General features: G+C 42.1%; 2 protein-coding genes across 2 annotated transcripts; both read left to right on the top strand.

Moving 5' to 3' along the window:
- Positions 1 to 6190: 6190 nt before the first annotated feature.
- LOC149616298 (ceramide synthase 1-like) lies at positions 6191 to 10127 on the top strand. The gene is made up of 6 exons (XM_089856812.1): positions 6191 to 6820; positions 7080 to 7242; positions 8004 to 8181; positions 8282 to 8443; positions 8959 to 9136; positions 9795 to 10127. The coding sequence occupies exons 1-6, from the start codon at positions 6599 to 6601 to the stop codon at positions 9915 to 9917; spliced, it is 1026 nt and encodes a 341-aa protein (XP_089712938.1). The 5' UTR covers positions 6191 to 6598; the 3' UTR covers positions 9918 to 10127.
- Positions 10128 to 10347: 220 nt separating this feature from the next.
- Positions 10348 to 15954, top strand: LOC149616299 (uncharacterized). The gene is made up of 10 exons (XM_089857536.1): positions 10348 to 10387; positions 13178 to 13407; positions 13485 to 13674; positions 13882 to 13993; positions 14047 to 14184; positions 14365 to 14616; positions 14689 to 14842; positions 14900 to 15215; positions 15297 to 15433; positions 15750 to 15954. Exons 1-10 carry the CDS (start codon positions 10372 to 10374, stop codon positions 15945 to 15947), a joined length of 1743 nt encoding a protein of 580 aa, XP_089713662.1. The 5' UTR covers positions 10348 to 10371; the 3' UTR covers positions 15948 to 15954.
- The last annotated feature ends 1733 nt before the right edge of the window (positions 15955 to 17687 follow it).

Below are 17687 nucleotides of genomic sequence, written 5' to 3' on the forward strand. Positions count from 1 at the left end.
GTCCGGCACAATCCTCCCCCCTCGAGGGTTACGTCACCCCGGAAGACCTTGCTCAACAGTCTCGACGGCTAAATGCCATCCTGTTTGGCGTTCCAGAGGACTTATCTCCGGAGGCTGAACTGGGTGTCCTGGTCGAATTGTTCTCCTCGTGTAGAGTTCGCAACGATACCCCTTTCCACCGCATAGGGTCGCTTCCGCGATCCAGCGGTGCTCGCCCGCGACCCATTCTAGTCATTTTTCCCCATACGATGGCCAAATGGGCTTTCTTGAATCTTATCAAGCAACGTCGTGCTTCGGATCCCTCCTATAGTCTGGCGGCCAGAATTGACCAAACTCCCCTACAACTGGAGCATTATCGCCGCGCCCGGGATGAACTTAACGTCCGCCTGCAAGCTGGGGAATCTCACCTTGCCATCCGCAATAACTCTGTCGTTCCCGCCCCACCCTCGCCGCCGTCGCGAGACCCAACCGCTACCAGCCCTATGTCCTTTTATCAGGCACCTCACCCGACCTATGCGTATCGTCCACCGCGTTCCGCTCCGGTACAGGGTTTACCATTTCCGGTCGATATGGTCTACCGGGCTGAGCCTAACGCATCCTTAAAAAACTCTTTGGCCCCGCGTTTTCGCCGGTAGACGTAGCGCGCTCACCTCCTGTCTCATCTGCCAGCTCCGACCCCCAGTCCTCCGTTTGTACCACTCTCAACTTGTTACCGTCGCTTCTTTCGCCAACACCTTCAACGTCCGCCCTCGCGCCAACACCTTCAACGTCCGCCCTCGCGCCAACTCCCTCCACGTCCGCCCTCGCGCCGGCTGTCGCTACCGTGCACCACGCTACCGTCCCAATTGTGTCAGATCACCGCCTCGACCCGAACGCGTGCTCTTTCCATCCCAGCCCTGCGTCCCCAGGTTATGCTGTCGCGCTCTTATCCAACGTACGAAGTATGAACAGTCAGTACGTCTTTGACGAACTCGCCACTCTTGTCCGTCGCCATAAGGTTAGCTTCGTGGCCGTCACCGAAACCTGGCTGAAGCCAGAAACTTTGGACTGTGAAAAATCGATCCCTTCGTTTGCCTTGTTTCGCCACGACCGTCTTGCCCCTACTAATGGTGGGGGCGTGGCTCTCTATGTCTCGGACCTATACACGTCCCGCGCGGTCCCGCTCTTCGATCCTGTCACCTTGTCCCGCTGGTCTGTTGACCTAGGTCTCGATATTTTAACAGTCTTGTCCGAAAATGGGGCATCGGCCCTCCTGGTATGCGTCATTTACCGTTCGCCGTCCTACGACAACCACGCTCCGACTCTGGTAGCGTTGCAGTCCATCAGTGACTATTGCTCCTCGCGGGATTTGGGCTCGATCATTTTGGGTGACTTTAATTATCGTCACATCGACTGGACAACGTATTCCCTTGAGGTTGGCGCGTGCCCTAACGCAAGGGCCTTTTTGGAAGCCACCATGGATCACCACTTCTGCCAGCCAATCAAAAACCCGACCCGCCAGGGTGGCCCCAACGGTACTCCGGGTACCCTTGACTTGGCCCTAACCACGGACCCCGACCTGGTGTTTGACATTCAGAACCTCCCTGGCGTGGGAAAGAGTGATCACGATGTGCTCTTACTCAAGGTGTCCTTTTGCTCCTCTCCGCCACCCCCGAGGCCCCGCCTCCTTCGCGATTACTTTAAAGGCGACTACGTTGCTTTTAATGACTTCCTAATGCAAGTCGACTGGACCACCGTCTTCTCGTCGCGATCGGTAGACGAGTGCTGGACCAACTTCGTGTCGCTTCTCGACCGCGGTGTTTCTCTCTTTGTGCCGTTTCGTTCGGTTCGAAGGTACAAGCCTCCCACCGTAGCTCGCTCGAACCAATCTTTTGTCAGTAAACGTGTCACGTACCGTCGCTTTGTTCGACTTAAACGTCGCCACGCCAGCCCGGCCCTCCTGAACCAGGCCTACGTGGCCTTTCAACGAGCTCGCAACGCTCTCCACCGCGCTCAGCGCAAAGTCAAGCGGAAGCTCGAGGCTCGACTGGCCTCGCAAATCACCTCCAACCCCAAAGCCTTCTACGCTCACGTAAACAGCAAGCGTAAGTGCAAGTTCGCGATAAAGGAGCTCCTCCGCTCAGACGGGACCCTTACCACCGACCCCACTGAAATCGCGACACTCTTCAACGTCCATTTCTCCAGGGTTGCGTCTAACACGGCCGCTCTCGTGGACCCTACGGTGACATACGGCGACGCTGAACCTACCCTGGCGGCCTTCGCTTGCCAGCCAGCCGCGGTCCTGAAGGAGCTACGTGCGTTGGATGCCTCTAAGTCCGCTGGTCCCGACAACTTACATCCATTCTTGCTTCGTGCCCTGGCCTTACCGCTCTCCGTGCCCCTGACGACTTTGTTCAACCTCACGTTCGAGGTCGGTTCGGTCCCCCGTGCATGGACCACGGCTAACGTGACCCCCATTTTTAAAAAGGGTGACCGTACCACCGCCGCCAATTACCGCCCAATCAGCCTGACCAGCGTTGTCTGCAAACTCTGCGAACGTATCGTGAAGGCGCAGATTGACGCCCATCTATCCGCGATCGGCTTCCTCCACCCGGCCCAGCACGGCTTCCGCGCGAACCACTCGTGCTCCTCCAACCTCCTCAAAGCCACTCACTCGTGGGTGGACTGGTTGGACCAAGGCCTGTCGGTCGACGTCATATATTTGGATCTTGCTAAGGCCTTCGACACCATCCCCACACAAGGCATTCTAGAGGGCCTACTTAGGGCACGGGTAACAAGCACTGCTCTCCGGTGGCTCACCTCCTTCGTCTCTGGTCGAACTCAGCGTGTGGTGTACCAGGGAAAGTCCTCCCTGCCTCTCGGCCTGAGCAGTGGGGTCCCCCAAGGTTCGGTCCTTGGACCCCTGCTGTTCGGTATATTTATAAACTCCTTGCCTACCGTGGTCCGTCACTCCCTGATTCTCCTCTTCGCCGACGATTCCAAATTGTCGAGGGCCATAGGGGGCGGCTCCGACTGTGGGCTTCTTCAAGAGGACCTTGATGCCGTCATCAGCTGGGCTTCTCGCTATGGCCTAGTCTTTAACGCGTCGAAGTGCGAAGTGCTCCATCTTGGTTCACGTAACCCTCAACACCCCTACTACGTCAATGGTGTGCCCATTCCCCTCACCTCCTGTGCTCGCGATTTGGGAACTCTCGTGGACTCGCGCCTCACCTTTTCTCAGCACTCAGCCACAACTGCTAACCGTGTAAACTCTATAACAGGGCTAATAAAACGTAACTTTTATTTTCGTTCGCCGCGCCTTATGCGCACAATTTACAACTCTCTCGTGCTCCCGTCTCTCGATTTCGCGTCGGTTATTTGGCGTCCGGCTCAAGAGGGCCCCAGGGTCCGTCTAAACAAAGCCCACAACAGGTTCACGAAGATCACTCAAGGTTGTGGGGCTCTCACCCCCACCGCGCGCGACGCGAAACTGGGTTTGGTGACTCCTGCGGTGCGTCATCGCGCTAACGATCTAGTTTGTCTTCACGATCTTCACTACGGTCGCGTTTCTTCCCCGCTCATGGACTATTTCAGTCCCGCCCCTTTGGGCCGTACCCGGGGTCACTCCCTCAAACTAAGGAAGCCGAAGGTGCGAACGAGTGCCAAACAGAACCATTTCACAACACGGGTTATCAACGACTGGAATTCTCTGCCTGCGGACTTAGTTTCAGTACCCGATCGCAAGCCATTCCGTCACGCGGTCATGAACTGGCTGACAACACCAGCAACCCGGCCTTGACTGCTCCTACTTTCGTGACTGTTTGTGCCCCCATGTTGTTTAGGTTCCCTGAACTTTCGCTTTGTCATTGTTATTCTTAGCACTTTCTGGTTTTTTCTGTTTGATTTTATTTATTATTCTTATTATTATTATTACTATTATTATTATTATCATTATCATTATTATTATTATTATTATAATTAACTTTTTTTATGCTTTGTATTTCTCTGCCGTGTATCGCTGTATTATTATTGTTATTCTCATTATTGTGTTTTTTTAGAGGGCGGTCACACAGGGGCCTTACTGGCTCAGTGACCACGCACCACCTCGCCAATTGCTAAATAAATAAATAAAACATGCGGGCAGGCGGGACTAGGGAGGCTAACCAACTCGCACTACTTCTAGGGGAGCTTCTTGGCGAGAGGAAGGATATCCCAATGGCGGTCTCGCTGCTGTGTATTGGTTTCTCTGCTTGTAATAAATGAATTTGTCTATAGGTAGGGTTTATAGACAAAATTGGCGTAATAGGTTGCTAAGTGTTAGTCTTATGTCATTATAAGCCTCTCTTATAGCTTGGTCTAGTTTAGCGACCTTTTTGATAACAGGCTATAAAATCAGGTTTTCACCAAACATTTTGGTCATCTAGGGCAAAGTCAAAAACAGAAATTATTCATAATAAAATTCTGTCAGCAATGGAATGATGTGTCGCATACATTTATAATTGGGCACAACATGTGTTGTAACTTGTTGTGAAAACCTTGGTAAACTCTGCCCTAGTTTTATGAAAGGTTATTGTAGACTGTCGTGTCGGTAATTTATCAGGCACTGTCCAGCATCGTAGGCTTTCATCAAAAAGAATGTCACTTTAAACGGAGTATTATGACCTACATGGTCATATTACTCTTTTAGTATTATTAACGTCAGGAATGTATGGAGGGGTTGGAATGGCTAAGGTCAAATCCTAATCGGCGTGACATGATCTTGGAAACAACTGGCGTGGCTTAATTTACGCTAGTGACGTCATAGCCTGACGTAAAAATCGTTTTTTCCACTTAAATTATTTTCATTCATTCATTGGCTGTCAAAAAAACTTGTTTGCTATTTTTCTCCACTCTCTACCCTAGGTCCTCTACCTAGGCTGAGAGAATCGAATATGAACGCGAACGGCGGCTAATCAGCTCATTTAACTTTAAAAAATCATCTAAAAGGTCACTTCTGCCAAACCTTTTTTTAACGAGTCATGACATTTTTCGCCTTCGGTAAACGGCTAAACAGACGTAGGGGGAGGAGCTACACTTTTAAAAAAACCAAAAAGGACTCTCCTTATGTTTCCACCATCAAGGGTCTCCAGTCACCGATATTGGGAGAAAATCTGACTAAATTATAAAAATGAGTTTTATTTATTTTAGCCTATCTCACTCATTAAAGATTGATAAACGATCTATCAAGTTAGTTTTTGTAAATATCACTCTGTTATTGTTTATGAAGTCTGTTTAACATTAAGCCTTGACTAAAAAATATCCCGAACCATTACAGACGAATTTTTCTTTGCGACACATTTGGCGATAAATTGCGGTCGGTAGACGCGTGAGGGCGCGTGCTACGCATTTCCATTTGTTAACGCGGGTTTAACATGGCTTTGTTTGTCCATGGGTTAGGTGGTCTAAGCTGACGCTCAACCAAGAAGCAGAAAACACGCGCTAAGAAACTAGCGTATTTTCAGATGCGTTACTAACAGACAGACATAGTTGTATTTCTTTCCATAACACATAAAAATAGTTATATTTTTAGGGCTGCTAAGATTCAACTATCTAGTTGGTTTGAGTTCGTTAAACTGAAAAATTAAGTCGTGTACAACCGGATGAAATACATTAGTTTGAATTTTTATTTTTGTGTAGATATTATTTCCTGTTATGATAACGTTTTCGTTTACCAGGTGTGATTTAGAAATTATGTACGTACCTGGCAAATAAAAATTTACGTTAGAAGCTATACTCTGACGCTGACTGTCAGACTCAATGACAAGGAATCAATAATCAATATGGGATACAATTCACAGAATTGATTTCGTCACGGAGAGGTATTACACTGGACGTGTCTGTGTGTGTCTCTGTTCGCAGTTGGCATATTAGAGCAAACGTGTTCGCAATATAGGTAGGCCTACCACTTCATAGTAAGCAATATTGACTTTCACAGTCACTCCATTACCATCTTTAGGGTTAAGAAATACGCGATGATCAGATAGGGTAATGTGAAGCGTCTCGCCTCAAAAAAATGACAGGGCTACCAAAGGTTTACGCAATTGCGGGCTTTCTTATAATTTACTGTGAATCAATCGCCTGATATACCCTAAATTACCAAAAGTTGTTAAAGAGGCATATACGCTTGCATAATTCAAACGTCAACTATGTTTAAAATAACTTTAGGAATGAAGTTTCTTAAAACAATTTAACTAGAATTAAGGTAAATTAATGACGATTAAAATAATTAATATCAATTATATTTATTTAATTATTTAAGAAAAATCTCTTAATTGCGTCTCGTCTCGGAGAGGTTCATTTTGGTTTCTAGAACTTGTTTTTACTAGCTTATCATAAAGTCGACAGTACAGCAACATTTTTCCTAAATAAAGGGGTTCGGATGATTTCCCACTCTGTATAAAACCATACGTTTTTACAAATATATAACCATGAAGTATGCTTAGCGAACTTTGAAGCTTCCTGTTATGATGACGAAGGTCTCTAAATTACCAGGTGCGATTTATTTATGATGAACAAGAATTGGGAAAACATCGACGTTAAATATTCGCGTTCATCACTCTGACGATAACAGTCTATCAATATGGGAATCAATGAACATAATTGCAGTGAAGTTTTAAAATTTCATTCTCACATATATTCCCTGAAAACGTTTTTCGATGCGTACAGAGATTTGCTAGTTTATGGTTTCAAAGGATATCGAACGATGAAGTACCATTATGAAATAGAAGATTGGGTTTACACCTTAATTTTGACGTGCATTATATTCATCGTGGAAAAGTACTTTATTCGTAATTTCGCTAACGTAAGCAAACACCAAGTTATTTATTAGCTAGCAGAAAGGTGGTGGAAGTTGGTGAAGATTTTCCAGCGACCATAACTCGGGTTTCGTGAAGTTTTTTAGCCCAATCAGTACTCCGGGAAATAGTAACACTACTACTTAAAAATATAGTTCTTGATACACCCTACCTAATGCACTGTACATACATCCTTTTAAATCTGGGTCTTCTTCTCTGCGCCTTATATTTTATTAACTAAATAATTGTTTTACTTGAATACTTCAGAATCTTGGTAATCGATTTGGATTACCGGATAAGAACAAGAGGTTCCTACCATATAGCCTGTTCAAATTCATCTTCATGGGCGTACTGTGGCCTATTCTATTTTATCTCGCTTTCTTCAAGTATGATATTCTAAATCAGTCATCAAAATCATGCGATCTATTTAGTAAGTTCACCAAGAATAAATCAACAATACTGGCCCGGGTATTCCAAAAAGAGTGTTAGGACCGAGGTGAAGTTGGTTCTATGGGAGAGTTGGGGTCGAAAATGTTGTATGACATTTTACCCCATAAGAGTCATAGTAAACCACCTAGGATTGAAGTACTTTACCCGTGATCCCCTAATAAAATTAACTCTGTTTTTCAGTTCCTTCACAAATTAATTAAATTTAAGGGGTCATATCATAACATTATACCTTGAAAGAACGGCCTTTTTCAAAATATTAAAAACACATTAAAAAAATTAAATAATCTTTTAAAACAAAATGATTAGCATTTAATTAGTCTTAGAAACGAGGATATTGGTTCAGTGGCGTCTGCTAAATCGAACCACTTACCCATACCGTATTGGTTTAATTCTCACAGGCCGAGAGAGGAAAGTGGTTCCATTTAGCAGACGCCACTAAACCAATGGCGGATGGCACAGTAGTCCTCGTTTCTAAGACTAATTAAATGCTAATTAAATTGCAATAAGAGATAATTTATTTATTTTAAATGTTTTTCCTTTATATTTAGAAAAAAAAACTGTTCTTTTAAAGCATAATGTTATGTCGTCTGAAATTTTCCATTACCCGAGTCTCAAATATTTACAGTTATTGAAGTTATTTAACTTTAGTTAAATAAGGTTACATGTATTGGTAATTTACGTGGTAAATTACAATGTAATTTATCATTTCTCAAAAATATTCTCTTATTTAATATAATTCAGACCCTTCGGTTTCATCAATTCCGAACGACTTACGATTAGTTATCTACGCGGAATTATCTTATTATTTGTTGCAAACGTACAATGTGTTATTTGTCGTAAAGAAGAGAGGTCCCATCAAAATGCTCATTACTCATCATTTGTTGTCTATGTGCGTAATAGCAACAACGTATGTCTTCAGGTAAAAAATATTTTTAAAAAGTAGACCAAGTCTTCGAACGAAACAGCAAACTCTCTGTGAAACTATTTCACCTAATTTGTATTTTTCACCACTCATGTAGATATGAGAAAGCCTTATTGATGTGTGCCGTGTTGATGCAGTGTAACGACGTATTACTAGAACTAGCCAAATTAATCCACTATTTTTCAACGCAGAATGGAAAAGAAATTATCATTATTAAAAAGATCACCGCCGCAATTGTGTTCGTCATAACATTAGCATGGTAAGGAAATAATAATATGACTACAACCAGGGATAGATTTAATTTTAGAACTAGGAATGGAGAACGGTTAGAGCCCCTCCCTCCAACGCGTAACGAAAAGTTTAAATTATCTTATTGGCTCACTTAAAACAACATTTTGATGACGTTACTGACGGGGACGGCGATAATACGTAGTTCCTTTTAACCTTTGTCGTTATGACCCCGCCTCTTCATTCATACCCCTCCTTCACGTGGAAGGGGGTCCGAGGCTTTGACGCGCGCCCAGATTACTCTGTTTTTCATTCCTACTTCTAAAATTAAATCTATCTCTGGTAGGAGTAAGAGGTTCGGTTTAGCAGACGCCACTTAACCAAATGGCAGCACAGTAGTCCTCGTTTTTAAGATTAATTAAATGCTAATTATTTTGTAATAAGAGATCATTCATTTTTTACATATTTTCCTTTTATACAATTATCTGGCGCCATTACCGAGGCTGGTTCAGGTTTATTGACATCAAATTTTATGAATTAATTTAGGATATTCACCCGCTTATATTGGATGCCTTTGCTCTTATTAGAAAGGGCGTGTTTCGAAAAGAGTTACATCTCGGAAATTTCAGTGGAGATGACACTGCCGGCAGACAGAAGCGTCATGAAAATGTTCGCATACGCAGTAATTTTTTTATTACTCGTATTGAGCATAGTTTGGACACCAGTAAGTCGTACGCAGATGTGCAATATCAGAAAATGAGGATATGAAAGCTTTCGGTGGTGCACAGTATGATGTTCAAGACGCGAAGTCTCGCTTTCTATTTCCAAGGATGGTTTCTTCGCCTTAATTGAAAGTTCAACAATAGCCCACTCGATCACGCGCAACACGACGCAAGCTTGCGTCCGTGAGCGCGGATCGAGTGGGCTATGGTTCAACTTTAAAAATTTATTGAGAGCGAAATAATGGATGCAAAATTATGAATTTTAGGCTCAAAATGGAGCTAAAAACTGACTTCACATTTCATAAAAAATTCAAGAGTTCAAAGAAATTGGAAACACTTTGGAAATAGCATTGCAAACTAATCTTAGCTCGTCCCTAGCCGTCCCGGGTTGGAATAACTTTACCATAGAGGGCGATCAAAGCTGGCGTACCTTCAAGCATAACCTACTCGATCACGCGCAGCACGACGCAAGCTGCTCGCGCTATAGCGCACAGTCCATGAGCGCGAATCGAGTGGGCTATGCTTCAACCCCAGATTTGCGAGAATCCAAGTGGGCCGTCCTCTGAGGCAACGCGAATCACGTCGCTTAGAACCTCACTTTCTGATATTTCTTTGGTAGAAGCGCACTGTTATTGTACGACGCTTTAATTTGTAATTCAGATACTCCTGAGGTTATCATGGCGAGTTTTGCGTAAAGGACTAAGTGAACTGAAGGACGAACGCGATTATGGAGATACAAATGACAATATGAAAGAATGTCGCAACACGAGAAAATATAAATGATACTTTGATTTATCAGAACGATATAACATTGAATTAAAGTATAAATTTAACGTGGAAACTCTATGCACAGATAATATCCACGGATAATACAACACGTTATGATTATTTACTGTATAACCTTTGTATGAAGTTTCAAGTGGTTTTTCTCAATTAAAATAAATGAATGGTTAAATAGGAGATTTGGAATAATCTCTATTTATCAATGATACATTCATTTGGGTATTCCCTGCTAATATTCGCCGATTTAATTGGTTTGGATAGCGCATGACGTTACACAAGCAACGAATACTACTCTTGGGAAAATCGGCATTTTCCATAAACCAACCAGATAGGTAAATCAAAAGAAAGAACGAAGAAAGAATTACCTTGCAGGTGATTGAATCAAATTTACCGCCACTTTATCATTTCTTGAGTCCAGGTAGCGCCACAGCGTAAGCGGACCTTCACTTTCAAAATGGATCCAAATGGAGGTTTGTGTCTCGTTTTAGTTCATTTGTCGTCTGCATTTTTCTAATCAATATTGTTGGTTTTAAAAGAGCGTGTTTTGCTTGGTAACATATATAAATTCTCATTAATTAAAGTAAAACGTTTTGTCGTAAACCTTTTAAAATAAGGGTTAATAAACGATGTACATGATACATCCCGAAAATTTATTGCTGGCTAAATGCTAGATAGCTTACGTTGCCGTCACGATTACGCCGTTATTCTGAATACTTTTCAAAAATGCTATGAACTGTTTTAGACGCCTTAAATATGTCGTCTGCATAAGCGTCTGCTACCGAAAATTTTTTTTATCCTTGTGGCATCTTCATTGGCGCCCCTACCATTCTGACTAATCTTACAATTCTACCTCATCAAAGGCAGGGAACAATGAGACCGCGCGCATTAGGTCTAAATTAAAACTTGTTAAAAAGGGGGGCTATCAATGTAGAAAGCGACTGTTCACAGTAGACCAGTCTGGGAAATAAGGATATTTTTTAAACTAGTTCCTTGGGACCAGTGACCCCCTAGTGTCCTATAGAAACTGGTCTCCGGAGTAGTCCCAGCCTTTGTTCTCCTATAGATTTGCAATTAATAAACTGGTCCCAAGGACCAGTAACCCCCACTTTTTGAATTAAAAAACTAGTCCAAGCAATTAATAAACTGGTTTTGGACCAGAGGAAGTGTGCTATTTCCCAGACTGCAGTAGACTGTTTATTTGTTGGTCAGCGGCTCCTCGAAGCCTCAAAGGTTCCTTACTGCCTCTTAGCGTATACATAGTTTTCACCACAGTGCTGCCAGGTTGCTAAGGAGCCTTGGCTCACAGATGGCCTGAGGCTGACAACACTGCACTAGAGTTAAAGGGCCAGTGTGGCAGTGTCCAGTCAGCGGGATTTATTAACGATCTTGAATGCTAGATGGCGTTTGCGTTGGGGGCGTAGGCCTAAAGTTTTAAAAAAGGACCATACTTTACGAAAGTATGAATGCAGGAATTGCGTCACGTGGGTTATAAAGACTATTTGCCCCTCAGACTGGACTCTACGTGGCAATACTCATACTGACCTATAGCGCACAAGATTGCGGTCCATTTTGCACCACTTTTTCTCATTCTCTCTCCACTTTACTTTTCTCCGTGGAAACCTCTTTAATTATTTGAATATTTTTGGTACTATACTAGCCGTAGGAGAGGGTTAGGGGGCTTCGGGCGATCCAGTTCGTAGCTAACAACTGGCTAGGGGGAAGAGATAGTCTGACGTCACACAGTCCCTCTCTGGTTGGCATTTTTGCGCATAGAATACTGTTTCCAACCGTTAGGTGGGATGAAACTCCGATAAGAGATAGAAGGGTGTGACGTTTCAGGGTCAGAACTGTTAGCTCCCTATACTCCCTTAAAGCTCTCTATTTAGCTTAATCAAATTTAATATACAGGGTGCTACGAAATGGGAGGTAGGATCGAAATACAGTGGGTTCTATAGGAGATTTTGAGCCCAAAATGTTCTATGTCATTTTACCCTGAAGGCCACCGTTTTTAAGTTATTATTAAAGGGGCTGGCCGGAGCTGTTGGGGTGAAGGGGGGGTCAAACTTTTGGTTAGCATATTGGTTACCCGCCCACCGCGACGGTGGCGCCATTCCTTATGGCCAAAGAGCTGGGTGTTTTCCCCCTGAACTAAGGGCGGACTTCATCCCAACAGCGCCGGTTAGCCCCTTTAATGTGTTTACCGATGACCCCTTAAATTTAAGAGTGATAATGTAATGAAGGGGTAAAACACTCAAATCAAAACTCGTTTACAGTGGCCTTCAAGGCAAAATGTTATAGATCAATCTCGACTCAAGATGGCTCATAGACTCCACTGTACGTCGGGCCTACCACAGTTTTTGGAATACCCTGTATATTTTAATTGAAAATTATATTGACACTTGAGCTGAATGGTGAAATGCCCTATTTCCCAATTAGACCGCTTGAGCTTCCAATTGAATAGATTTTGTAATTTTTAGCTCACGGTAATTACTTAACCATTAGAACAAATAACGTGGTTAGATCAGTGAGCGCGTGTGAGGAGGCTCAGAGAGGCCAAATGCAGTCCCCCTCCTTTCAAAACCAGTACCGAGCTGTACCAGAGTTCCGCACATGCGCAATCGGCGCAACAGAGGGGGAGAGATTAGTTCGTTTACGCTCGAGGATACAATTAACCACGCTGATCTATGGTGTGAGCCTCTTGCTTTTCGTATTTTCCCTCTTGAATTTCCTTCTCAACGGATCACATGACGTCTGGCTCCTCGGCTGTGCGCTGAGGTAGATGCGCAAGAGAGAGATATCGGGCTGTGCCGTTAGAGATACCTACCTCCTTCGATCTCCTTCTTATACGTGCTCATTGGTTAGATTGGGTTACAATGACAATTGAACACTCTGAAAGACATACACATGTCACCTGTTCCTAACGAGAAAACAACTGACAAACTCATTCCAACCGGACCCGTTTGTGGTACGTTCCGATTAGTACTGGTATTATGGAAGAAACTTTGCGATGTAAGTCTCTTCGCTGCATTTAAGCGATGTTGACATCAATAAAATACGGTGTAAGTTCGCTCCATATTTATAAGTATCATCGGTACACATTGAACTCATTGTCCTGTGCAAAATGTATGCATTGAAATGATTGAATAAATTCTTGTTGAAACTACTATGATGGGAATGCGTCTCGATATAAACCATCTCCTTAAAAATTGTTGATGTTGAAAATCGCATTTGTAAAGAAAATGACCATTCTCATTTTCAAGACTCGCACTCAAGCTCCGTACATGCTGAGATCGGTGAAGTTCTGTTGTTGCAACCAATTCAGTTTCAACCTGCTCCAGTAGAGGAAGTATCATCGTGTTTGTCTCACAATGTCGAAGCAAGCACTAGCACGATCCATCTGTTACCCGACTCAGTCACAAACCAAATTTCAGAGAACACAACTACGCGGGAGAGCGCACCGCATTGGGCATTGCAAATGAAAGACTGCCAAGTAAAAATCTAAAACCCTTTGAATAAAAAACATAAAGGAAAACATTGTAGCATGAACCACCCAATTATTTAATGCAGAAAATCGGCAATACGTATTGCGGCTGGGTCTCCAGTATGGATGAATTAGAACTTCTTTTAACATATCACCGCCAAGATACAAAATCTAGTTGGGGCATCAGACAAACAACAAGCTCCGGTCGCTCTTCGCAAAGACTTATGTGGAAATCTCAGTACGCACCTTTCGATGGAATTCCATTTATTAATACTGGTAAATATTTTACATGGGAAGGGCAACAGGCGAATTGTTGCGATGATACCTATAGAGGTAGGACGTCCCCGTGACCCAAGTGTCTTGAATTTTCAACATTATTCTTCCATAGAAAGACAAATATTTCCAGTGTCACTTGTATTTTGTCCTGATAATAACAATAATCCTGAATTCCCGACCAATGTTTGTAAAAAATCTTATTATAAGGTAGCCGAGCAATAACTATGGAGTGCAAGCACGGTCCAAGAAGAAAGGGGAATAATGTTAAGAAACCAGCTACTTCCGCAGAAGGGGGCTTTAAATTAGCTTGTCCAGCAAGGTACTAAAGTCACCAATTTACTGTTTCAAACAAAATTACAAATACTCCTATAGGATATACGTTAAGCAAGTGAAAAAGTTTCCAGAGTACAGTCTACAACAATATGGTGACAAGAAAAATACGAAAGAAGCCATGGAGAAAGCTTTCTTTTCGCTTAAAAGAGATGGTTTCGAAGGCAAAGGAGAAGACAGGTATTTGCTAAGGCACTCGAACAATACTACCTTCTTTTCTGAAAAGTTTAACTTCGTGTATTTCGATTCAACCTTGACTATTTTGTCAAATATGGCCTAAAAAGACTTGCACTAATCTCGATTTTGAACGTGAAAAAGGTTCTGAAAGGCAATTAAATTTTCTATCTTTGCATCATTGAGGTGGTATGTTCAATTACCGACGGAAGCGGCTCACGAGTTTCACGATAGCAATACACCGCGAAGAGGTCGTCAACGAAAGATAACTGAACAAAATCTTCCAATAAAGAAACAATGCGCAGAGGATAATAACCTTAGCTCACAACCTGTATGTAAAAGGAGGGACAAGACAATGCATCCTCGCTTAGTAGAGAAACTCAGAGAAATGGTTAGCGCTGGACAGAATGATATTATTTATATTCGTAAAGCCTTAAGGTAATTGAGGAAGGACATTTACCGTTTCCTAAATTAACAAAACACTACTGCTACATGAAGTTTCATTTTTAGAACATTAGTTGAGAAAGAACTCTATGTGAATAAGGAATTACCAAATCGTCATAACTCTTACTACTATCCAACTGTTTATGAAATTCAAAATTTTGTACATGAAATCATTAAAGATATGAAATCTAGAGATGAATTTTGCACACAAATGTCCGAAGTACGTATTTCACAAAAACATTAGGGATTGCTTAATGGTACTTTTTAAAATATTTAGACAGATTCTCCAAGCACATTTGTAGCAAGTGGTACCTTTACAAATGAAGAAGTCAATATGGATGAAAATTTAGAAATAATTGAACTGAATACGGAAACAACTAATACAGAAGTGTCAAGTTCACGCATGGGCTTTGAAACTCTAGAAAATCAAATTTTGGAAATAGTTGAACTCAATATGGAAGGCAATACAGAACTATCATGTATAGTTCCAGAGAATCACATTTCCGAGGATAATGTGGAAGTTGTTGAGGAAGCTGCTAAAAATTCTGAACTGAAGAGGATAACCTTAACATTATCACAAAACGAAAACCAAGGTGAATAGTTCAAACCAGCAGTGAAGATTTAAATTGTTATCGGTCTTGATGATCATATGAAACGGTTTAAACATTTTATAGATATAGCACCAGTAATATCAAGGATTGAAACACATTTGTCTGATGGAACAACGCAAGTGACGTCTGAACTAAATGACGAAACAGTACAAATGCTTAGGAAACTTCAGCCATTGCTGTTTCCGCCTGAAAATACTGTGGTGTGTATCAAAGATGCAGCATTAGAAAATGCTCGCATTTGGAATAAAATTATCTGAACAAAGCGTGGTGCTACCTTCTCCAAAGTAGCTTGATGTTGCAGTAGAAAAGCAACTTAGTTTTTCACAGGAAAAACATTTGTTGGAGATTTTAGAACTTTCATTTGTGAAAGCCTTCAACCCTTTAAGATCTAACGCATGATTGCCTAGTACTATAGGAGGTGCGGGCCACTTTACAATGGGCGCATCACGTTTTACAATGCATCAGTCCTCTAATAATTATCTCCCACAACTTTTAAAACAATTTCTCTTCTCCTAGCCTGGACAAAGTAGTGAAGAACCTTCCGGCACTGGCAATGAAGTTCAACCTGGCTCACATCACGGCGGAACGCGTAATGAGAATTTAGAAACAGATCAACCTGCGATATGTAATTCTAACACTTCCCAACCTGAAAGAAAGTTACCTGGAGCTTATTATTCGACAGAATTAAATGTTGACATTTTTCTAGAAAACTGAAAACAAATTTTCATTATTTCAAATTTTTTCTTTAATTCCGCTGTCGGGTTGGGGTCTGAATAACTTACCACGCTAATAAGGGTTGAACTTGTTTGTCCGGGCGCGTTGATTGGTTGTTAAGACCAACCCACACCAGATGGCCCAAAAGAACTCACCTGGAGGTCAGGTTCTATTTCAGTGTTTTTCTCTGAATTACACCTTCATTAACAAGCGATCTCTGAGAGTGAAATATTTTTAACTAGAGATGAACCGGTATCGATACCATATCGGTATTGGTATCGGCACCGATACTCAGGGTTTCCCGATAGTATCGGATGGGTTGGTTTATTATTATACTAAACCGATAATCGCTTAAAATCCGTTATATGGCGCTTCATGACATTTTTAGGTCATTCAGTAATGTATTGATGGTGACAATTTCTCATTTCCATGAATGTCAATAAGCTGTTATATTATTTTAGAAGTACCTCTAAACATTGTACTTGGTAGTATAATTTATGAAATTACTTTATAATTATTCCCTAGTATTTTTAATACATATGTAAATGGCACTGTACTGCTAAAAATATCGGTATCGGTTGAAGAATGGGGTTTTGGATCATAGTGAGTAAATATCGGTATCGTTTGAAGAATGGGGTTTTGGATCATAGTGAGTAAATATCGGTATCGGTTGAAGTATCGGGTTTTGGATCATAGTGAGTAAATATCGGTATCGGTTGAAGTATCGGGTTTTGGATCATAGTGAGTAAATATCGGTATCGGTTGAAGTATCGGGTTTTGGATCATAATGAGTAAATATCGGTATCGGTTGAAGTATCGGGTTTTGGATCATAGTGAGTAAATATCGGTATCGGTTCATGTTTTCACCTGTATCGGGTTAAGCCTGGTATCAGTCATCTCCATTTTTAACATATTCATGTGAAACGCACTATATAAACTCCCAACTTTTAAAATCCGAAGCATTCAATCTAGAATTGGGTTTTTGTAGACAAAATTGGCGTAATAGATTACTACTGAAAAACGTAACTTTTTCTAAGTGTTAGTTTTATGTCATTTTGGAGGCTCCGGTCTAGTCTAGCGACCTTGTTGATAAAGGGCTATAAAATCGGGTTTTCGCCAAACATTTTGGTCATCTAGGGCCAAGTCAAATACAGAAATTATTCAAAATAAAATTCTGTCAGCAATGGAATAATGTGTCGCATACATTTATAATTGGACACAACATATGCTGTAACTCCGAAAACCTCAGTAAATTATTCAAAATAAAATTCTGTAGGCAATGGAATGATGTGTCGCATACATTTATAATTGGGCACAACATGCGTTGTAACTTGTTGTGAAAACCTTGGTAAACTCTGCCCTAGTTTTATGAAAGGTTATTGGAGACTGTCGTATCAATAATTTATCAGGCACTGTCGCGCTTTGTAGGCTTCCATGAAAAAGAATTTCACTTTAAACGGAGTATTATGACCTACATGGTCATATTACTCATATACTATTATCAGAAGTAGGATAAGGGACTAGAAGTATCGAGGTAACCAAATTGTTCACTTGGCGAAAGTGAATATTCTTGATAACACACCAACGGTTGGCCCTCTGGTAGCGGTTTCTGAATTTCCCCTCCAAAACGTGAGACGCTCGTGGCGGTAGACAGCCGAACTAGATTCAAGCACCCGCGTCCGTGTTCCGCGGCTTTAGGTTGAGGGGAAGGGGGTAGGAAATTTTTTCGGAACTCGACCA

Source organism: Phalangium opilio, unplaced genomic scaffold (assembly GCF_054372755.1).
Source record: "Phalangium opilio isolate 3A_F unplaced genomic scaffold, DU_Popi_V2 ptg000217l_1, whole genome shotgun sequence".
NCBI lineage: Eukaryota > Metazoa > Arthropoda > Arachnida > Opiliones > Phalangiidae > Phalangium > Phalangium opilio.